We start from the raw sequence: 23,097 nt of genomic DNA, 5'->3' as shown, positions 1-23,097 counted from the left end.
CATTTTGTCAGTGTTGTGACTGTCCACGTTTTCTGCACTGGGACTTCTGGGTAGCTGGCCTCAAGGACTTCACTTGGTCTCCATGTACAAGCCAGTGGTTTTGGCCCCCATCGCCCCCCCCCACACACACACACACACCCCTTACTCCCCAGCAGTTAGCAATGTTGGCAGTAGAGCTCAGGAATGCTGCAAAAAAAATCTTTTTGAAAAATTTATTAATTTTTTTTGCATATCATGGGTCACTTTTATTAAAAGCATCATTACTATAATTGGCAGTAGTGTACATTTTATCTTACATGGTAGCAGTTTTCAAAGAAAAAGTGAAAGGACGTCACAACAGAGGAAAGCAGTACATTCAGTCACGTAGACGTCATGGCTAGTTTAGAGCTGAGGTCCTGCTGTTGAGCTTCGTGGCTTAAAGAAACGAAGTCCTTTAATTTAAAAAGGACCCGAGTCCCTACTCTACTCTTACTTTCTTTTTTTTTTTTTAAATATATTTTATTGATTTTTTACAGAGAGGAAGGGAGAGGGATAGAGAGTTAGAAACATTGATGAGAGAGAAACATCGATCAGCCGCCTCCTGCACATCTCCTACTGGGGATGTGCCCACAACCAAGGTACATGCCCTTGACCGGAATCGAACCTGGGACCCTTGAGTCCGCAGGCCGACGCTCTATCCACTGAGCCAAACCGGTTTCGGCTACTCTTACTTTCTTCATCTCCTTCCTTTGTTTACACCAGTGCATTACGAGAGCATTACGAGACCACGAGACAATGAGACTAGTTCTGTCTGGCAAGAACCCTCCCAGTAGGTTAATTTCCAAAGGGGCCCTTCACATGTCATTGCTGAGCCTCGGGACAGAGCCAGTCACACTAACGTGAAGGCTGTCCAAGTGCATGGATGTGTGTGTGCAAGTGTGGGAACCATACAGTCAGAAAGGGAAAGATGAGCAAGTACTATCGGTGTGGTAAATTCCATCTTGACCTTCACAGCTAATACATTAAATATGTAACGTCACCCTCCCTTTGAGCACCTCTTTCTTCCATGAGAGCCACTGAATTACAAATTCTCTTTATTCTAATACCAGTGGTACTAGAAGGAAAGAGGGAAAAGAGCATTATGTAGGTTGCCTTAAAAAGACATGGTCACCTCCTAAATTTCCTCTCTCCTGGGGAGAATGACTTGATGCACTGCACACCCTTCGTGACCAGGACCCCTTGTGACACACCTGTAGAACATGCTTGGACTTCAGTGCACAGGACACCCCACAACAACGGATTATTGAGCCCCAAAATGTCCGTACTGCCAAAGCTGAGAAATAAATTTTTTTGTTTTAGCTGAATAAAATTATTTTTTCGTTTTATCACTGCTTAGAACACATATCAACTTAGACAGTGTTTTTTTTTTTAAGACATGGTGGTTTGATTTAGACAAAAGAGAATTACCATTATACAGTGATAAAAGATTTCTAAGAAAAGTTCAGATATTAAAACCCTTATCAAGGCATCTAAACTAGATGTGAAAGAGCATAAATAAGGTACCTTTGAGCCTTCTAAAAGAATAGAATCCTTTGATGTTTCCTTTAAATATTACTTTGGACCAAGCAGAATCCTGGCATTGTGCTGAACAGGCCCCAAGTCACGCTGATAGAGTTGATTATTTATAAACTGAAAATCTGCCAGGATTTCGGATTATCCCACTGTCAGCAGGAGGGGGTGTGATTTTATTATCATTTTGGAAGCAGAAATTTCTAAGGTGTAGGCACCTTTGAATGTGCCAGATGAAGAATGTGCAGTTGTAGGCAGGAAGTCCTGGGTGCTTCTCTGAAGGAGGGAGAGAGCGAGCTGCCACAGACCCACGTCCCACCCAGGCTGCCGCTTTCAGTTTGGCCAAATATGTAGTTAGCAGAGATCCAGGAGCTTTGCTCAGGCCTTCTTAATAGTTAGTTTTAAAATATCACTAAGTTCTGTAATACAGTTTTAAGCTGTAAGACACAGAAAGAGAGACGTGAAAGCTGACAGGCCTGAGATGGGTAAGTAGGTGTCAGGTTAATCCTGGTTGCCATTAATTCAGGCCTCTTGGCCTCCCCCATTCTTGTCTAGGCTCCATTTCCCACATTTTATTCACCGTGTCTGTCTCACTAAGCTGTGGCTCCTTTAGAGAAGAAGCTCTATGTCAGACATTTTTGGTATTCCCAGCACCTAACAGTCTGGCAGTAAAAAGCCCATGTGAAAGAATGGTTGAATGAAAGAGTGGAGGGTGGAAAAATCCTTAGTCTGAATCATGCTAACGCTCTAGCTCTTTCTGCCCTTTTCCAAGGTGAGCAAACAGCGTGGCAGGCAATCTCAGCTCTGCTGTCTAAAATCTGCCCAGGGAATTCTTTTTCCCTGAACTAGGGCATTTGACTAAATTGCATGCATCTTCATCTCATAATCTTTATGAATGGAGGCCAGGTGTTCACTGAACACAGCGCTGCAGAACTGCCTAGAGTAGCTGTCCTTTCTCTGTCTAATAGGATTACAATCTGCTTGGGTTTCTGTCCTGGTGGTTTATGTAGGGCTAGACTTTTTGATCCCTCATTGCGATTAATATGCCTCTCTGTTCTCTGTTTTAATAGCTGTGAGTACTTTGACCGAATCAACTTTGAAGACTGTCCCTCAAGTGGTAAATGTGCAGGAATTGAAGAATAACCCTTCATCTACAGCAATGGGGTATGTTACGCCTTTGTAGCGTGTGTACATCAGCCAGTGAATTACTTGTAATATCGGGGACTGCCTGCAGGGAGCAGCATTGCTGCCCGCACTGGGTGACTGTTTTGCCTCAGGGTCTAAGGCAGCCGTAGGCAAACTACAGCCCGCAGGCCGGATCTGCCCGTTTTAAATGAATAAAACTAAAAAAAAAAAAGACCGTACCTTTTTATGTAATGATGTTTACTTTGAATTTATATTAGTTCACACAAACACTCCATCCATGCTTTTGTTCCGACCCTCCGGTCCAGTTTAAGAACCCATTGTGGCCCTTGAGTCAAAAAGTTTGCCCACCCCTGGTTTAAGGGGTGGACAGCTAATCTTGGATACACGACTGGGTTTTCAGGAGATTATCCTCTTCAACTTGCCAGTGACCGGTCCCTCATGAGCCTCTAAGCCTGTGCCATGTGTGCGTTGCGTGTGCTGCACAGGAGGGCTATGGAGTCGGGGGTGGGACTTGGTTTTTTACATGGGTATTTTTTATAGTCTCGGGGTTCCAGAGTTGATGCTTCAGTTCTCATGGAGACTTGATTCTGCAAACTCAGTGGTGATCTTGAGATTGACAGTTTCCTCCCTCATCTCCTCTCTCAGGCATTGCTGTTCTTTCAAGTTTCTTCTGCCTTTTGTATGAAAAGAACAAAAAAGAAACAGTCTTAAAAGGCAGCAGCTCTGCTTGGAGACTCGCAGCGTCTCTTCTCTGCTGTATTTGAGGGCTGGGTCATCGCTGCTGCTGGAGCTTGCTTCTCTTTCGTCTGGATCTGTTTAGAATTCACGGCGCTGGCTCCCGTGCACAGTTCTGGCAGCACAGTTCAGAGTCTGCCTTCTGCCGTTGCTCTGCGTGTGTTGTAGCTGTGAACTCGGTGGTCCAGCCCAGCCTCCCCGGTGGCATAGGAAAGAGTCGAAGGACTTTCCTCGCTTTGGGTGTCGGGATCGTGATGACCAGTGTCATTCAGGGAATTAGTGTCTGGTGCCCATGGTTAGTCCGGCGGCAGGAAGAGCAGCCACAGACCCTGTGTTTCTCCCACATGGTGCCCGCTCTCTCCCCCACCGGTTCTGCTCCCCAGTCAGTTTTGGTTTTACCAAGTGGCCCTGCCTCCCTAGTCCACTGGCCTTCTCTTTTCCAATTGGTCCATTTATCAACACAGTCTGTCCCGGGAATTTCTTCATTATCTCGGGCTGTACTAAAGCCAAAAACAAGCCTACCCACATCGGATCTTGTAGTGACCTTGACGCTTTGGTATGCCGGTTAGACCAAGATGGCATTTGTGGTTGTTGCGAGCTTCTCAAGGGAAAAAATGTGCATTGAGTTTGGGAATTGTCGCCAGATTCCTCATATAAGGAAGGCAAAGAAAAGCCACTGAATGGCTAAGTGGCTTAATGGGGAAAGAAATGAAGTGGGGGATTTCTGAGACATTGTAGCCGCTAACCAGGGATGAGAACTCGCTCTCGGTGATTTCATTGGCCTTTTCTCAGGCTTTGTTTCCCTCGAATGGGTCAGCTGAGCTGATCTGAGAAAAGGGCTTTCTTAGAAGAGCAGTTCTGAGTTTGCCTTTTTCTGATTTAAGAAAAATAGACACAAAAGTTCAAAAGGAATCTTGAAGAAACTTTTCCTTCCTTTCCCCACAGAGTTGGACTCTGGTACACTGATTTAACTTGTCTGCCCAGCATGGTGCCTGGAGTGTAGTTCCTTTTTAATAACCACTTATCAGGTAACAAACTCTGAGCATAACCAATAAGCAGAGATTGGTATTTACTGCCTCCCCCAATAAAAAAGCTTCAGAGGGAAATGCATTCATTATCAGATTCTGTGAAGTAGTTCTTAGATGTATTTTAAATATTTAATTTTGCATTTAACTTTTTTAGAGTAGTATCTTATAGAAGATTAACCATAAGATGAGCTTATCTATTTCTGCCCTTGGCATCTTACGTTCATCGGCTTCATCCACTTATATTCATTAACTAACCGCCCCGTGTTAAGGGAGAGGGTTTACCTGGAGCAAACCCAGGGCTGTCGGACTCCCGTGCGGAGCTCAGTCACCTGGTTCAGCAGAGTCTGGGGCAACTGCAATGCTGCCCTGGGTGTGAAGGGCACAGCAGTGAGTAAGTCACACCAACCCTTGCTTTCGTGGCACTTACTTTAGCAAGGAGACAGCCACTGCACACCAGTTGCACAGCGTTATTAACTGCAGTGTAGTGAGCTCAGAAGGAGAGGGACCAGCTGCTGAGAAAGCACGGCGTGCGCGGGCTGGTGGGGAAACGCGGTTTTAGCTGGAAGTTAAACAGTGGCCAGAAGTTTCCAGGCGAAGACTCAAGAGAAGAGTGCTGAACCGAGGTTGGAATGTGTGACGGCAGATCTGGGCAAGGACAGTGCTGGGAGTGAAGTTGGAAGTGAAGTTGGAAGAAGGCCCTTGTGGCCAGAGGCCTGGCAGGAAGTGGGGAGGGAAGAAAGGGGGGCTGGATGAGGGGAGGTTTGGCTGGTTTGTTTGTTTTTACTAACACACACCAGACACATCATTCCTTTCAGGAATTTTGTTGTTCATGCACTCATTTTTTACTCCCAACAAATAATGAGTGTGTTCTGTATGCCTCACACTGTTGTAGGTGCTGGGGATAAGGCAGCTAACTGAACAGACCGCCAAAACCCACCCTGCCCTAGTCACAGAAAGCCTGAGATGTGAAATAAACTAGCACATAGTGTTTCAGATGGTGGCCGGTCTGCTGGACGAAATAGCAGTAGAAAGGGGGTTAGGGCTGTTGGCTGGGCTGGGTTGCAGTTTTAAACAGTGTGGTCAAGGCAGGCGGGTGTTTCTCCCCCCAGTTACTGGCTACAATGTCTCAGACATAGCAGACCGAGTTTCTTTCACCTCAAGCTGGATTTTTTGTCTTCTGTAATGTCTTGCCTTCCAGTGGCTTTTGACACTTGACATTTGGATGAAGATCAAAAAGCCAAGAGAGCAGATCTCGTGGATATCCTACGGAAACAGCTCCGGCACAGGCCTGTGGTGGGAGTGTGTCTGGCCGGCTCAGGGAAGAGCCAGGTGGCACTGGTGGCTGGAGGGAGAAAGGAGCCCTGGAGATGGGGGCAGGGGCAGGGTAGGCGCGTGGAGCTCACGACCTGGTTCAGCTAGCAAGCTGGGTCAGGACCTGGTTGACATTGGATATTTTTTGAGCAGTGAGTGATCTGATTTCTTTTTTGGTTTATTTTTTTTTAACTTTAGCAGTTGTTTTTTTAATCTCTATTGTTGAGAGTATTACATATGTCCCCTGTTTTCTTCCATTGACCTCTCCCCTCGTCACCCCTCCACCCCAGGCCTTCATCACTCTATTGTCTTTGTCTATAGGTTATGCATATACACATATGAGTTCATTGGTTGATCGCTCCCCCCGCCCTTCCCTGCCTTCCCTCTGAGGTTTGACAGCACATATACTAAAATTGGAAGGATAAAGAGAAGATTAGCATGGCCCACAAGGATGACAACTTGAGCAGTGTTTTAATATTGAGGCATAATTTACAAACAGTAAAATTCATCTTTTTCTAATTGTAAAATTCTTATGAGCTTTGATAAATGCAAATAGTTGTATATGACCTATGGTTTTAGCAGGAAGCGCTGGTTCTTATCTTGAGAATAGATCAAAGGGGCTGGGGTCGGGGACGGTAGAAACAGCGAGACCAGTTAGGAAGCTTCTCCTGTTTTTATAGTGGTAAAATATACATAGAACAGAAGTGACATCGTAACCATTTTTAAGTGTATAATCCAGTGACATTAAGTACAGGTAGTGTTGCCGGAACCGGTTTGGCTCAGTGGATAGAGCGTCGGCCTGCGGACTGAAAGGTCCCAGGTTCGATTCCGGTCAAGGGCATGTACCTGGGTTGCGGGCACATCTCCAGTGGGAGATGTGCAGGAGGCAGCTGATCGATGTTTCTCTCTCATCAATGTTTCTAACTCTCTATCTCTCTCCCTTCCTCTCTGTAAAAAATCAATAAAATATATTTAAAAAAAAAAAAAAAAGTACAGGTCGTGTTGTGTGACCCTCACCACTATTTATTTCCAGAGCTTTGTCATCCATCCCTCCCTGAAACTGTCTCCTTTAAACAGTAACTGTTAATGCCCCCTTCCCTCCAGTCCCTGGTAGCCTCTATTCTACTTCCTGTCTCTAATAATTTGCCTATTGTAGGAACCTCATATAATTGGAATCCTTTTGTGTCTGGCTCATTTCACTTGAATTTTCAAGATTCATTCATGTTGTAGCATATGTCAGAATTTCATGCCCTTTATGACTAGATAATACTCCATTGTGTGCATATTCCCATTCATCTGTTGATGAACACTTGGGTGTTTCCCCCTCTTGGCTATTGTGAATAATGCCACAGTGACCATTGGTGTACAAGTATCCGTGTGAGCCCCTGCTTTTAGTTATTTTGGATAATGTTTTATGGAATTGCTAGATGACGCGGTACTTCTTTTTAGCTTTTTGATCTAAACGTAGTTCAAACTGTTTCACAAAGCGGCTGCACCATTTTACATTCCCAACAACAATGGGCGAGGGTTCCAATTTCCCCACATCCTCACCAGCATTTGTCATTGTCCATCTTTTTTATGATAGCCATCCTAGTGCATATTAAATGTTATCATTGTGGGGCTTTTATTATTATTTATTTTAATCTTCGCTGGAGGGTTAAATGTTTTTACTGATTTTAGCGAGAGGAAGGGAGAGAAAGAAACATTGGTCGATGCCTCCCTCATGGGAATTGAACCCACAACCTTTTGGTGTAACAGACGCTGCTCCAACAAACTGAGTGACCTGGCCAGGGCTCATTGTGGTTTTGATATTCATTTCCTTAATGACTAATAACTAGTCATTAGTCATAGGTTGGACATCTATTTGTGTGCTCATTGGTCATTTGTATCTTCTTTGGAGAAATGTCTATTTAGATCCTATGCACTTTTTTTAAATTTTTTTATTTTTTTATCTTTAATTTCTTTATTGGTTAAGGTATTACAAATGTGTCCTCATCCCCCCACTACCCCCCCAAACTCCCCCTACTCATGCCCTCACCCCCCTGTTGTCTGTGTCCATTGATTAGGCTTATATGCACGCATACACGTCCTTTAGTTGATCTCTTCCCCTTACCCCCACCCTCCCCTACTTTCTCTCCGGGGATTGATAGTTTGATCGCTGTTTCTCTGTCTTTGGATCTGTTTCCTGTTCATCAGTCTGTGTTGTTCTCTATATTCCACAAATGAGTGAGATCATATGGTATTTATCTTCTCTGACTGGCTTATTTCACTTAGCATAATGCTCTCCAGTTCCATCCATGCTGTTGCAAATGGCAAGAGTTCCTTCTTTTTTACCGCAGCATAGTATTCCATTGTGTAGATGTACCACAGTTTTTTAATCCACTCATCTGCTGATGGGCACTTAGGCTGTTTCTAAATCTTAGCTATGGTGAATTGAGCTGCTATGAACATAGGGGTGCATATATCCTTTCTGATTGGTGTTTCTGGCTTCTTGGGATATATTCCTAGAAGTGGGATCACTGGGTCAAATGGGAGTTCCATTTTTAGTTTTTTGAGGAAACTCCATACTGTTCTCCACAGTGGCTGCACCAGTCTGCATTCCCACCAGCAGTGCAGAAGGGTTCCTTTTTCTCCACATCTTCTCCAACACCTGTTGTTTGTTGATTTGTTGATGATAGCCATTCTGACAGGTGTGAGATGATACCGCATTGTCATTTTGACTTGCATCTCTCGTATAATTAGTGACTTTGAGCATGTTTTCATATGTCTTTCGGCCTTCTGTATGTCCTCTTTCAAAAAGTGTCTATCTAGGTCCATTGCCCATTTTTTGATTGGATTGTTTATCTTCTTATTGTTAAGTTGCATGAGTTCCCTGTAAATATTGGAGATTAAACCCTTATCGGTGATATCATTGGCAAATGTGTTCTCCCATGCAGTGGGCCTTCTTGTTGTTTTGTTGATGGTTTCCTTTGCTGTGCAAAAGCTTTTTATTTTGATGTAGTCCCATTTGTTTATTTTCTCTTTAGTTTCCATTGCCCTAGGAGCAGTATCAGAGAAGAAATTCCTTCAGCATATGTTTGCCATTTAATTGCCTGTGGATTCCCTTAGTATTTTTATGGTTTCCCGTCTTACGTTTAAGTCTTTTATCCATTTGGAGTTTATTTTTGTATATGGTGTGAGTTGGTGGTCTGTTTTCATCTTTTTGCATGTATCTGTCCAATTTTCCCAACACCATTTATTGAAGAGACTGTCTTGACTCCATTGTATGCTCTTGCCTCCTTTGTCGAATATTAATTGGGCATAGTGGTTTGGGTCGATTTCTGGGTTCTCTATTCTATTCCATTGATCTATATGTCTGTTCTTGTGCCAGTACCAAGCTGTTTTAAGAACAGTGGCTTTGTAATACAGCTTGATATCTGGTATTGAGATCCCACCTACTTTGTTCTTCTTTCTCAGGATTGCTGCAGCTATTCAAGGTCTTTTTTTATTCCAGATGAATTTTTGGAACGTTTGTTCTAGATCTGTGAAATATGCCGTTGGTAATTTAATGGGGATTTCATTGACTCTATAGATTGCTTTGGGTAGTATGGACATTTTGATGATGTTGCTTCTACCAATCCATGAACATGGTATGTTCTTCCATCTATTTATGTCTTCCTCTATCTCTTTTTTCAGTGTCCTGTAGTTTTTCGCATATAAGTCTTTTACCTCCTTAGTTTATTCCTAGGTATCTTAATTTTTTTGGTGTGATGGTAAATGGGATTGCTTTTTTAGTCTCACTTTCTGTAAGTTCACTATTGGTGTAAAGAAATGCCATAGATTTCTTGGCATTAATTTTGTATCCTGCTACATTGCTGAATTCATTTATTAAGTCTAATAATTTTTTGATGGAGTTTTTAGGTTTCTCTATGTACAGTATCATGTCATCTGCAAATAAGGACAGTTTTACTTCTTCTTTTCCAATTTGGATGCCTTTTATTTCTTCTTCTTGTCTGATCGCAACGGCCAGCACTTCCAGTACTATGTTGAACAAGAGTGGTGAGAGTGGGCATCCCTGTCTTGTTCCTGTTCTTAGGGGAAATGGTTTTAGTTTTTGCCCATTGATTATGATGTTGGCTGTGGGTTTGTAATATATGGCTTTTATTATGTTGAGGTATGATCATTCTATTCCTACCTTGCTGAGAGTTTTTATCAAGAGAGGGTGTTGGATTTTGTCAAATGCTTTTTCTGCATCAATTGATATGACTATGTGGTTTTTATCTTTCAGTTTGTTTATGTGATGTATTACGTTTATTGATTTGCGGATATTGTACCATCCTTGTTCCCTGGGATAAAACCTACTTGGTCATGGTGCATGATCTTTCTGATGTACTGCTGGATCCGATTTGCTAGGATTTTGTTGAGGATTTTGGCATCTATGTTCATGAGGGATATTGACCTGTAATTCTCTTTCATTGTGTTGTCTTTATTTGGTTTTGGTACTCCAAAAACTTCAAGAGGAAGGAACACTTCCAAGCTCATTCTATGAAGCCAGCATCACCTATGCACGTTTTTTTAATTAGTGAGGACTCAAGGAAATATATCTTCCTTGATTTGAGAGAGAGAAACATTTATTGGTTGCTTCCTGTACACACCCCGATGGGGGATTGAACCTGCAACCTAGGTATGTGCCCTGACCAGAAATTAAACCTGCAACCTTTGGTGTCCAGGACAGTGCTCCCACCAACTGAGCTTCTTTTCTCAGTTGTTATATAGTCTAGATTCAGGTCCCTGGGTACGTAGTTTGCAAACATTGTTCACCCATTCTTTGGGTGGTTTTTTTCTCCATAGTGTCCTAGAAACGTAAGTTTTTAATTTTGATGATTATGTGTGGGGGTTTTTTTTGGGGGGGGGCGGGTTAGGTATCACATTTAAGAGACTGTTGCCTAAACCAAAGTTATAATGATTTACGCTTAGGTTTTCTTCTAAGTTTTATAGTTTTAGCTCTTACACTTAGTCTTTGATCCATTTTGAGTTAATTTTTGTCAGTGGTATGTGGTGTTCTGCTTGCTCTTGGATCATGGTGGATCGACGTAGCTGGTTGCACTGAACTGCAGTTCTCTGCAGGGCTGTCACATGGCCCAGTGTGTAGGGACTTAGGATACTCACGGGATGTATAGCATTTTCACCAGCAAATAGAACAATAATTATGCTCGGTCTGTTTCATGCATGATTTAATATCCATCATGCCATCACTAAATTAGGGTTGGAAAAAATGTTCCAAAATTGGGTGAACTTGCTGCTTCTGTTTTTTATTGCTAGTTTCTTCTTTGCTTTTCTCTGCGTTCGCATGGAAGATTTTCATTTCCCTTGTGGTTCTCCTGAGCTCAAACCACTTCTCTGCCCAAGCCAGCTGTGTCTTCTCAGGGATCTCATTCCCAGCGGCCGCACTCGCACTCCTCTTCTCTGCTGGAGGCTCGCAGAGGTGAGGGAGCTGTAGCTGTGTACCTGATTGTTAGACTAGCTCAGGGACACCGTTGGTAGCTTTTGTCTTCAGTAGAAGAACAAAGGGAGTTTCGTTGCATTGTAAAGAACTCCATTACAGTGGGGCCTTGACTAACGAGTTTTTTGAGATACCAGCTATCTCTGGGCTGATTTTTTGCATTGAGTTGACAGAGTAATTTGAGTTAACGAGCTCGGTCTCGGAACCACTGTATCTCTTCCGTGTCAGTGAAAAGGTGGTGTGGGAAGGTTCCTGTGCTTCCAGCAGAGACAGGTGCTTGTGAGATTGTTCATTTTTCCTGCGAGGCCTGGGCTTGTTCTGTCTTTCCTCTTCCGAGTTAAATTTTTATTTATTTATTTTTATTGATTTGAGAGAGAGAAAGAGAGAAACATTGATTTGTTGTTTGACTTATTTTTGCATTCATGAATTGATTCTTGTATGTGCCCTGACTGAGGATCAAACCCTCAACCTTGACATATCGGGGCGACGCTCTTGCCAACTGAGCTACCCGGCCAGGGCCTCCAAGGTGATTTTTGGATGGAAAGAAATTAATCCTCCTAACTTTAGGGAGGGTTCTGAAAAATCAGACCAGATCCTATAGCTACAACCACTGTACGAACCAGTCACAGTCGCTCAGGACTGAGAACAGATAATTTGATTTAAAAAATTGCTCCCAAGAGCCACCAATAGAGCTTTCATCTGTGATTGCATTCAACTGCTGATTTTTTTCTCACATGTTAACGCTTAAGTAATTGTTGAAATAGCAGTTTTCTGCATATCGAGTTCAGGGCTAGCAAAAGATGGTGGGAGCTCTTCCTGCAAATACTGGGTGCACTTTCCATCCTGTAGCAAAGGTGCGATTGGACCTGGAGCAGTGGCACAGTCAGCTCTCGTGTGTGCCGGCCTGGTGAGCACTGGGCTCTTGGGTGCTTCTGTGAGAAGCTGAGCTCTCTCTCCTTAGAGTAACTCCTTCGAGCCACTTGTGGCAGCAGATCCACCGATCCCGTGCACGTGTTCTCAGGCTTGGAAACTAGCAGGAATTGCCCACATGGTCTGCAGCTGGGGCCGGGATGGCAGGGTGGGTGGAGAGGGTGCACACTCCAGGTAAGAAAAAGACCTACTTCTGACTAGTTAGAACAGGGGTCCTCAAACTACGGCCCGCAGGCCACATGCAAATACAAATATTGTATTTGTTCCTGTTTTGTTTTTTTACTTCAAAATAAGATATGTGCAGTGTGCATAGGAATTTGTTCATAGTTTTTTTTTTAAACTATAGTCCGGCCCTCCAACGGTCTGAGGGACAGTGAACTGGCCTGGCCCCCTGTTTAAAAAGTTTGAGGACCCCTGAGTTAGAACTTGTTTGAGGATTGCAGGAAGAAAATAAGTGTTAAGTTTACTGCTTTGAGTTTTATGTTAAAGACCCATATTTCATTTAAAGATTTATTTTCCAATCTGAAAAATGTCAGTGACTTTGGTTAGGGTCCGGATATCTATACTGTGATAGAAAAGAACTGATATTATTTACTGACTGGAGTTTGCCTCAAGGGTGAATGTGATTTCCCCAGTCATGCCTTTCCCTTGAGCACTGCCTTTATGTTTATGTTTTTCAGTTCTCCGGTGTCACACTCCACAGCCAAAACCCCTCACCCAGTGCTGACCCCCGGGGCTGCGAATAACCAAGCCAAGCCGGTAAGTCGCTGGTTTTCCTTGTTAACAGCCACGCAGGGTAACTGAGGAAATCCTGTTTGGAGTCCTCACTTTGTTTTACATGAACCATAAGTCCTTGCCCCACAGTTTATCCAGTCTTGATGTAGCAGGCTGGTTAGGACCTGACATGATCTCATAGGCCACTTGCCCGTCTGCATCTAGCAATCGTGGGTCATAGTTTAATGCTTTATATTTATATGGAGTATTTGGATTTGCAGTTTCTTTCATTTAACATTACCTTAGTTAACACACGCAACGGCCATGCAGTAGACAGGAGAGGGGTTTAGATATGCTTCACTAATGGAGAGGCCGAGGCTCATGTGAACCAGAGCTGGGACCCAAGCCTTTCCACTTCTTCCCGTCATGCTTTTCTCGTTATACCTTTCAGGATTCGTGTCCGCGGGAGAGGTTCTCTTGCTTTCTCCTGCATGCTGGCTTTCAGAGCTCGCCTATTCTGTGATGTTTGTTATGTCTACTTCCAGGCTTTTGCCTGGTAAACATTGTCTCTTACAAAAATAGCTTATGTTGGCAGCAGTTAAATAATGGAAGATGGCTGAAAGGTAGGTCAAGCTGTGGCTGCAGCTCTCCCTGAGAAGCTGGGTGCTCTGCCACTCATCTCTCTGAGGCGGTGGTATTAGGTTGTGTTAGAGATTGAACACCAGAACTTGCTGATTGTGAGTTCTCAGGCATGGCTCTCTGTTCCTTCTCTGCTGTGACTTAAATGACATTTAAGCGTTTAGCATTTGATCCCTCTTCTGGAAGTTTCCACGTTCACCTTGGAGGACACAGGGCAAGGCATCAATCATAACAAACAAGAGTAAAGAAATGTTGCCTAGAGGTGGATACCAGTCAAACAGTTTTGCTTTTTCACTTCATTATAAATTTTTTGAGAACCAGAACTCATTTAATTCATTTACTGCTTCTGTCACTTGTCTACCAAATATTCCAGTGTCTTTTATGTGCCAGGCACTGTGCTGGGCACGGAGAAGATAGCCACAAGATAGACGGGCATGGCCCTGCTTTCTTATCACTTAAGAATGAATATTCCATCCTCTGATATGATCTTTCATGTGGCAGACACTTAAAAATATTGACTTACCTTGAAACTAAAAAAAATGTTAAACTAAATAAATGGGTTTATGCTTGTTTATTTAAACTATGTTATCATTTTACATGTTCCTTTATTCCAAAGGATGGTCAGCAGTTTCACACATACGTTTTGCTTGTGTTCTCTTGTAGGGATCGCTAATAAATTCCCTAAAGCTGCCTGGGCCCACATCAGCCTCCGGTCAATTGTCATCCGGTGATAAAGCTTCAGGTCAGTTTGCATTTTTGTTTTAGTTAAAATAAAGGTGAAAGAACTGCTCCAGCACAGGTAACTGTTCTAGATCACAAAGGCAGTCAGCACAGGAGGCCAAGTACAGAGACACTCGAAAGGCCTTGGCTGGTGAAGGATCTCCAGGACATTAGCGGGCCTTCCACAGCTCTGCTCACGTCTGCAATTGGAGAGCAACAGGCGAAACTTTCCTGGAAAAGTTTTTCCTAAAAAGGAGCTGTAACCTTGTCTTCACCTGCTTGTGGGTGATCAGTTCAGAGAGGAGTGGATCGGAACATTAGACTCAGTTTTTTCTAAAAGGAGTAAAACACTCTTAGTTCACAAAGACAGTTCAGCAGCCAGTTAAATAAAAGTAAAATGATCTCTTATAATGCGAGAGTTGAAAGTAGATGTAATGTCAATATTAAAAGATGTTTTGACTTCATGTACTTTCAACACTCACTCAAGCATAATTATTTATTAAAATTAGTTTTACCATAGGTCTTGGACCAGGCATCTGCTTGCCCAAGTGAGACAGGCGTGTGCTTTGTGTATACTGACCTTTAATACGGGATCTGCCTCAGTCCCCTTTTGTTGGCTGCTTTTCTGTCGCCCACTTCCTGTGGCCTGTGTGACTTCTGCTCCAGTGGGCCTTCAGGCTGATTCTGGTAGAGATGCTGAGCCTCGCACGCCAGCAGACTGCTTTCCAGTCCCCTCAGTCATACACCCACCTGACACTCTCTGTCATCATGCTTTCTGTTGGGTATTGGATTTATCTTCACTAAATGTTCCTTACACTCAGCAGAAAAACCATTGTTGTGTTACCAAAGTTGTATTCTAGAATGTGGATTAAGGCAGGGCCACAGTTGTTATAGTCTGCCTCACACGAGAGGAAGGTATGCAGCACTTCTTGACCAGGATCTAAAGCCTTACGTTAGAGGAGAATTTTAGTAGAATTGTCAACGACTTGTGAATCAAATTAAGAACTTTCTATTTCTGTCTAATATCTTAGAAAAATATTTTGTAAGATCATTTATCCTAACTTCTTTCAAGAACTTCATGGAGAGTTTATTTACTCCTCAAGTGAAGAGTGAAGGGACTCTAAGGGCCCTTGCTTCATGCAAGTCTTACACAGCATGACGCAAAGGGGCTTTGGAGAGGGATCACTGAGTGGTGACTGTGAGATACTCTTTCATTGCTAGGTGTTTGATTCTGCATCCACTTGCTGGATAATCAAAAGAATAGGACTTTGGGGGAGGGGGGGTTCCCTAAGAACTACTATTTAAGAATTTGCCAAAAATTTCCTTTAAAAAAAAAAAGCATATCTGAAACCTCAGTAGAATAGTTCTCTTCCTATATAGTAAAAGGCTAATATGCAAATCAACCAAATGGCAGAACAACTGGTCGCTATGACATGCACTGACCACCAGGAGACAGATGCTCAACACAGGGAGCGCCGCTCAGCCAAAAGCTGGGCTCATAGCTGGCAAGCGCAGCAGCGATGGCGGGAGCCTCTCCTGACTCTGTGGCAGCACTAAGGATGTCCAACTGCTGGCTTTCAGTCGGATATCCCCCGAGGGCTCCCAGACTGCGAGATGGCACAGGCCGGGCTGAGGGACACCACCCCCCCACCCCCACCCCCGCGCCCCCACCAAGTGCACAAATTTCGTGCACCGGGCCTCTAATATTAATTAATAAATGGAGATACCTTTATTGTTTTTCTGATTATAAAACTATTTCAGATCTACTAGAGTCTAGTCTATTGGAGATAGTGTGGCAAGTGAGAGCTGCCTGCTAAGTTCCACATTCCAGAGATGATAACCCTCAATGATTTGATATGTATCTCCTGGGGTTACTTCATTGTTGGTTTTTTAAACAAAATTAGGCCTACCTTGTCTATAGTCATTGGTGGCCGTTTCTCCCCCTTCACGCCCCTCCCCCGCACAGTAAGCATCCTGGTCGTGTTTGCAGAGCTGCCGCAGCTCTCCCTCCTGCATGATCACCAGCTCTGCTGGGAGTTAGGTTCTTCCTGAGGTTTCTGATGATAAGCAGCACTACATTGAGTGTCCGTATCCACAGCACATTGTTTTATATTGATAAAAAATCATTTCGCTGATAGTTACCCCATACTCACTTAGAAAGTATTACATTTTTATTGTTTGGTTTGGTTTGGGTTTTTTAAAATGTGGTTTTCTCCTTCCCTTCCCCCTTTCAAAGTAGAGTAATTGGGAAAGACTGAAGATAATACCCCAACTGTTAACAAGTAGTTGCAGTGAGAGTGAATGTGGGGAGGGTGACGGATTGCATTAATTTCCTGCGCTTCCCTGTATTACAGCCATCTTATTACCTCCATCATTTAAAAAAAGGAAGCTATGATTTGTTAAATGCAAAAATACTACTATGGAAAATATAGAAATGGAGGGAGAAAACAAGTAACATGAAGTCACTCCTCAGAGACATTTAGTTACGCTAACCCATTTCCTTTGGATTTCTTCCCTTTGGTATACATTACTTTTCAGTAATTATCAAGCTCCTTTTAAAGCTTTACATTTTAACTGTACTAGAATTATTGTGATCTCTTTCCTAGGAAGGAGATTGTGGCGGTCTTGGTTTGGAATTAATGTTGACAGAGCCACAGGGCAAGGTCTGAGACCTTGAGTGTGACTTAGGCCCAGGGGCCGCCTTGGTTGTATGGGGTGCATGTTGGGCCTGCAGGCCTGGGGCCCGCTCTGTGTGCTGCAAGAATTACAACCTGGAACCATGTTTCTAACTGGCTTTTGTAATGTTCTTACTTTTTTTTCCTGATTTCAGGGCCAGGGGCAACCAAGATAGAAACCGCTGTGACTTCTACCCCATCTTCTGTTGGGCAGTTCAGCAAGCCTTTCTCATTTTCTTCATCAGGGTCAGTAATAAACTTACACCTTGTGGGAAGTCACTTACTAGATAGCTTCCCCAAATCTTACAACAGTAAGATGCCTATCAATGTCCATGAGCCCAGACTCTTATCACTGCAGTAATACAGCTGATGATATTAGCTTGATGTCCTGATAGGAATCTATTTCCCCTTTTCGATTCAAGTCTGTACATGTGTTATTACATGATGAGCCTCATTTTATTTGGGTCTGTGCCAAATTCCATGGTTGGCCTAGTCCTGTGGTCAGCAAACTGCGGCTCGTGAGCCACATGCGGCTCTTTGGCCCCTTGAGTGTGGCTCTTCCTAAGCCTTAGGAGTACCCTAATCCTATCTAATAATAGACAAACATCGTAATTAACCATACCTCTTGACACGCTTCCCATTGGCTAATAAGGGCGATATGCAAATTAACTGCCAACCAAGATGGCGGCCCGCAGCCAGGCAGCTGAAGCGAACAGGAGGCTTGCTTGCTCCAATGATGGAGGAAGCCAAGGTTCCCCGCCTGCTGCTGCCAGCCTCTGAGCTGCACTCTAAGGAACAATGTTGCAATTATAGAAGCTAAACAAACCCCAGAAACCTGCTTTCAGCCAGCTGGGCCTCAGAGCTGGAGCTGCAACAGTGTTTCAATTATAGAAGCCAAACAAACCCAGGTACCTGCTTTCAGCAGCCAAGGTCTCAGAGCTGGAGCCGAGCCTCAGAGATAAAGCCGGCCCTCAGTTCCAGTGACAGCCATAGAAGGTAAATAAATCCCAGAATAAAAAAAGAAAAAGAAAAAAAGGAGAGGTTGGGAGCTTCAGTCACCTGAAAACGGCCCTCAGCCCCTCACCCAGACTGGCCAAGTACCCCACTGGGGACCCCCACCCTGAAGGGTGTGTGACCAGCTGCAAACAGCCATCATCCCCTCATCCAGGCTGGCCAGGCACCCAAGTGGGACCCCCACCCTGATCCGGGACACCCTTCAGGGCAAACCAGCCGGCCCCCACCCGTGCACCAGGCCTCTATCCTATATAGTAAAAAAGTAATATGCAAACTGACCCTAACAGCAGAAAGACTGGGAATGACTGGTCACTATGACACACACTGACCACCAGGGGGCAGACGCTCAATGCAGGAGCTGCCCTCTGGTGGTCAGTGCGCTCTCACAAGGGGCAGCTCTGCTCAGCCACAAGCCACGCTGATGGCTGCCAGTACAGCGGTGGTGGTGGGAGCCTCTCCCACCTCCTCAGCAGCACTAAGGATGTCTGACTGCATCTTAGGTCTGCTCCCCACTGGCAAATGGACATCCCCCGAGGGCTGCCAGGCTGCCAGAGGGATGTCTGATTGCCATCTTAGGCCCAATCCCCCAGGGAGCAGGCCTAAGCCAGCAAGTGGTCACCCCCGAGGGGTCCCAGACTGTGAGAGGGCACAGGCCGGGCTGAGGGACCCCCCTACCCCCGAGTGCACAAATTTTTGTGCACCGGGCCTCTAGTTAATAACAGTGTACCTACCTATATAGTTTAAGTTTAAAAAATTTGGCTCTCAAAAGAAATTTCAATCGTTGTACTGTGGATATTTGGCTCTATTGACTAATGAGTTTGCCGACCACTGGCCTAGTCTATCACGCTGAGCTGTTTTCATTCTGACACCATTTGGGGATTAGATTTGGGATTGGCCTTACTGATCAACGTGCTAAAATTCTGAGAGGCGGCAAGGACTTCACCTGGGGGAGGGTTCTCACACTGAAGCCCTGAAAGCTGCCAAGCATCCTCTCCCCACAGAGGTGGGGGACCGTGCGGCTGAGGTGAAAACTGCCATTATTACTTTCTCTTCGTGGTGAATTCTGTCTATACTTCCCAGTGGTAGTTGGGAGCAGATTTTACAAAGTAGGTTGGTGCCAGGAGCTAGTGCATCTTTTAAACGCTAATTATTCACCTTTACCTCGTGAACTGACGCTCTTCTTCCCATTTTTAAAATAAGCTGAAAAGGTTGGGTCATTGGGTCAGTGGCTTATCTGTTTATATAAAATTTCTTCACCAAGGTTGAGACAGAGAAAAAGTGTTTTTCTTAAATATGATACAATGTTTAACACAACATTTTAGATGGTCTTTGTCCATTAGACAAAGGCCATGATGGGTAAAAAAAAAATCTAAATTCTTACATTGCTTATTACATTTGATGTGCTTGATCCTTTATATTTTAATATTTTTTTAATATATTTTTATTGCTTTCAGAGAGGGAGAGAGATAGAAACATCACCGATGAGAGAGAATCAGTGATCGGCTGCCTCCTGCACACCCCACACTGGGGATTGAGCCCGCAACCCAAGCATGTGTGCTGACCTGGAAAAACTGTGACCTCCTGGTTCATGGGTCAGTGCTCAACCACTGAGCCACACTGGCCAGGAGGTCCCTTATATTTTAAAACTAGACTGATTTAAATTTGCTATTTGAGCTTTTATCACAATGAATAGTCTATTCTCGCTCACTCTTGGACTGGCTTTTCTTTGGCTGTGGTGTCTTTGCTCACAGTGTAAAGGAGAAGTACAGAGAGAGAGGACATGACAGAGTCAGAAAGGTTTCTGAACCAAGTTTTCCCCGCCCAGGTCCAAGGGTTGTGTCAGAACCGCAGAGACAGTGGCTTCTATGTCCGGCGCCCCGTTGTGTCCCCAGTAGCGTGGCGCTGTCCTGACACGCTCTGTGATCCTGGGTTGGGTTTTGAGAGGTTGTCTCTAACCAGCCTGTCTTGTCTCCACCAGGTGGCCCACTGCTCTCGCCACCATTCCCCATACACGTTCCTATGCGTTTCCACTCCATTGTCTTCCTTGAGCTAGGTCCCCACCCGAACCTCTGCCTGGGGAAGCCCAGCCATCCCTCCAGGCCCTCCCAGCTGCTGCTCCCTCTGCCTCCACCAATTGCCTCCCCAGCTTAGGTCTTGGGGTGGCTTTACTGCTCCGCAGATACGTGCTTTTCCTCTGTTGTGTATCGGCGAGATTGTAAGTTCCTGGAGAGAGATTGTGCAAGTGCATCACACAGTGTCAGGCTGAGGGGGTGTGCCTTGGGGCGGTTCCTTGGTAACCTCTCTTCTCCCACTCCCCAGGACCGGCTTTAATTTTGGGATAATCACACCAACACCGTCTTCCACCTTCACTGCCACACAAGGTACCGTCTCTGCTACTCAGCATGACCTTGGTGTTCCCCTGGGCGCGGGCAGGGTTCCAACAGATGTGTTGGCCTTTTACTTGCTGCCGAGTCCTGCCTAGAGCATTTGCAGTGCGTGTGGTGGTGTTCTCCCTTAGAGCCGGCTGGTCCTTAGCTAGCTCTGCCAGGGATGTTCCCGAGGGAAGCGCACGTGGGAAAGTAAGGGGAGACGCCTCTTTATGTCTCTTGTGGGAGCATGTGTTAACTTCTTGCATTCTAGATATGGTGTATTTGTGGTGATTTCATGGTCATGAAAAGAATAGTTGTGCTTTTCACCCCAGTGAGATGGCTCAGACGGAGGGATCGTTCTGTCCTCCCCACTCGAGGCTGCTGTTGGGACCAGCCGTTCCTGACTGCATCGAGGGGGGAGAGAGGCTGGCTTAGAAATAGTCAGCGGAGATGCACCAGGTCAGATTCTGCTAAATCCAACTCATCTCCTAATTTCTTTGTCTTACTAGGGGCAACACCCCCGGCTAAAGAGTCCAGCCAGCCGGACACATTCCCGTTCGGTGGGGGAGGCAAACCTTTCTCTGAGGCCGTCCCCGACAGCGCATCTCCCTCCGCAGCGACAGCAGCGCCCACCACCACCGGAGCCGCCAGTGCTCCCGCAGGAGAGGCGGCTGCGCCAGGCAGCAGGCCTGCGGCCCCTCCTGGAATCGCTCTCTCCACCCCTCCCAGCAAGTTGGAAGCGGCGCCATCTAAGGCAGGGGAGCTCCTCTTTCCACCTTCCCTGGCGGGCGAGACTCTGGGGAGTTTTTCAGGACTGCGGGTCGGCCAAGCAGATGACTCCACAAAGTCAGCCAGCAAGGCTCCCTCCACCAGCCTGAGTAGCGCACAACCAGCCAAGACTTCCCTCATCTCCTCGGGGTTTAACTTTGGTGGCCCTGCCGCGCTGGGGAAGCCTGCGGAGCCTCCCTTGACCTCCTCTGTGACTGCCACCACGGTGGCGCCAGCAGCCAGCACCAGCACCAGCAGTGCCTCCGCTGGTGTCTTCGGCAGTCTGCCCCTCACCAGCGCAGGCGCCTCGGGGGTCGTCGGTTTTGGTGGGTTATCCCTGAGTGGCAGCAAGACTGGTTTTTCATTTGGAAGTCAGCCCACGAGTGGGACAGCGCCCCCATCTGCCCCACCACCGGCCACTACTGCCACTCCCCTTCCCACATCATTCTCCGCCTTGTCGTTCGGTGGCCTCCTCAGTTCAGCATCTGCTCCCACCCCACCTGTGTCTTCTGCTAAAAGCACAGAGGAGGTGACGTCCCCATCTTCGTCTGAGAAGCTAGGCGCCAGTGAGGCCTCAGCATCAGCAGCCTCGTTTCTGGGGCCACAGCAGTCAGCACCGCTTCCCCAGGCTCCTCTGCAAACTCCCGACCCCGTGAAGAAGGAGCCTGTTCCTGCCCCGCCCACAGGCAGCAGCCTGGACCCCACGGCACCGAGTTCCAGTCTCCCAGCACCTTCTGCAGAGGCTGCGGCAGCAGCCACCGGGGTCCCTGACGTCAAGACAGAACCAGCTTCTCCTCCCTCCCTTTCAGTGCCTGGGCAGCCGGCTGTCACCACAGCTCCAACCCCGAGTGCAGGCCCTGTGACCGCAGAAGCACCAAGTCCCCCTCCCACCGCCAGTGCTGCTTCCAGCGCTGCTCCAAGCCCCACTGTGGACTCCGTGGCGTTTGGCACTGTCACTTCTGGTTCCTCTGTCTTCACTCAGCCACCTGCTGCCAGTTCTAGCTCCGCTTTCAGCCAGCTCACCGGCAGCACGGCCTCCACCCCCTCGGCCACCCCTGTGTTTGGGCAGGCGGCAGCCAGCACCGCACCGAGCCTATTTGGGCAGCAGACGGCCAGCACAGCCAGCACAGCCACCGCCACGCCGCCGGCCAGCAGCTCGGGGTTCGGCAGCCCAGCTTTTGGCACCTCGGCCACAGGAGTCTTCGGGCAGACGGCCTTCGGGCAGGCCCCGGCCTTCGGGCAGTCGGCAAGCAGCCCCGCCAGCAGCTTCTCCTTCAGTCAGCCTGGCTTCAGCTCTGGGTCCGCCTTTGGGCAGTCCGCGTCCTCCCCTTCCACGTCCACCAGCGGGAACGTCTTTGGTGCCTCTTCGAGCGCCAGTAGCTCCCTCTCTTTCTCTTTCGGCCAGTCTTCTGCCAACACCGGCACGGGGGTGTTCGGCCAGAGCACCCCGCCTGCGTTTGGGCAGAGCCCAGGCTTTGGACAAGGAAGCTCTGTGTTTGGTAGCACCTCGGCCACGACCACGACGGCATCATCCTCTGGGTTTAGCTTTTGTCAAGCGTCAGGTAAGAATTTATGGAAGATTTTTATCTTATTCTCCCCTGTAGTATTTGAAACATTTGCAACAAACCAGTACTACCTTTGTAATTAAAGGGAAAACCAAAAAAACCTGAAGTCCAGAAGGGAGTGAGGGTGCTGTTGTCTAGGGAACGCCTTTGGCCCGCTCACTGTCGGTCCAGTTCTGCTTCTCAGCAAGTTCTCTCCTATCCTAGCCACCAGGGTGCCAATTTCATGGGTAAAAAAAAAAAAGCTTAAGGTCAGCAAGTAATGAGTGACTCAGAAATAGGAAATTTTTAAGTCAGAAGGCACTTTGGAGGTTATTATGCCCAAACTGTCAGGCGGTAGGCAGACCGATCCCTGCAGTGAGTGCTTGCAGACCAGCACTGCACTCCTCCCAGGCCACGCCCTGCCAGCCGTCTGCTTCCTCCACTCAGTCTTCCCGCCAGAGGGCAGATACCGAC

The 23,097-nt window shown here is 46.2% G+C and overlaps 1 protein-coding gene and 1 pseudogene across 10 annotated transcripts in view; both read left to right on the top strand.

Moving 5' to 3' along the window:
- NUP214 (nucleoporin 214) overlaps nucleotides 1-23,097 on the top strand; it is an 82,914-nt gene that overhangs the window by 36,352 nt on the left and 23,465 nt on the right. For all 10 annotated transcript variants that reach the window (XR_004971107.1, XM_036329319.1, XM_036329317.1 and 7 more), the window contains 6 exons: nucleotides 2,619-2,712; nucleotides 12,861-12,939; nucleotides 14,197-14,275; nucleotides 17,084-17,174; nucleotides 20,262-20,323; nucleotides 20,821-22,641. Coding sequence is in view for 9 of the 10 variants with exons in the window: in XM_036329319.1 (XP_036185212.1) it covers nucleotides 2,619-2,712; nucleotides 12,861-12,939; nucleotides 14,197-14,275; nucleotides 17,084-17,174; nucleotides 20,262-20,323; nucleotides 20,821-22,641 (2,226 nt within the window). In the remaining variant the exon portion in view is untranslated. The remainder of the gene's footprint in view (nucleotides 1-2,618; nucleotides 2,713-12,860; nucleotides 12,940-14,196; nucleotides 14,276-17,083; nucleotides 17,175-20,261; nucleotides 20,324-20,820; nucleotides 22,642-23,097) is intronic.
- LOC118667766 lies at nucleotides 6,156-6,249 on the top strand (annotated as a pseudogene).

Source organism: Myotis myotis, unplaced genomic scaffold, assembly GCF_014108235.1.
Source record: "Myotis myotis isolate mMyoMyo1 unplaced genomic scaffold, mMyoMyo1.p scaffold_m19_p_12, whole genome shotgun sequence".
Classification (NCBI taxonomy): Eukaryota; Metazoa; Chordata; class Mammalia; order Chiroptera; family Vespertilionidae; genus Myotis; species Myotis myotis.
The sequence above is the reverse complement of the archived record's forward strand: the minus strand, read 5'-3'. Positions and strand labels throughout refer to the sequence as shown.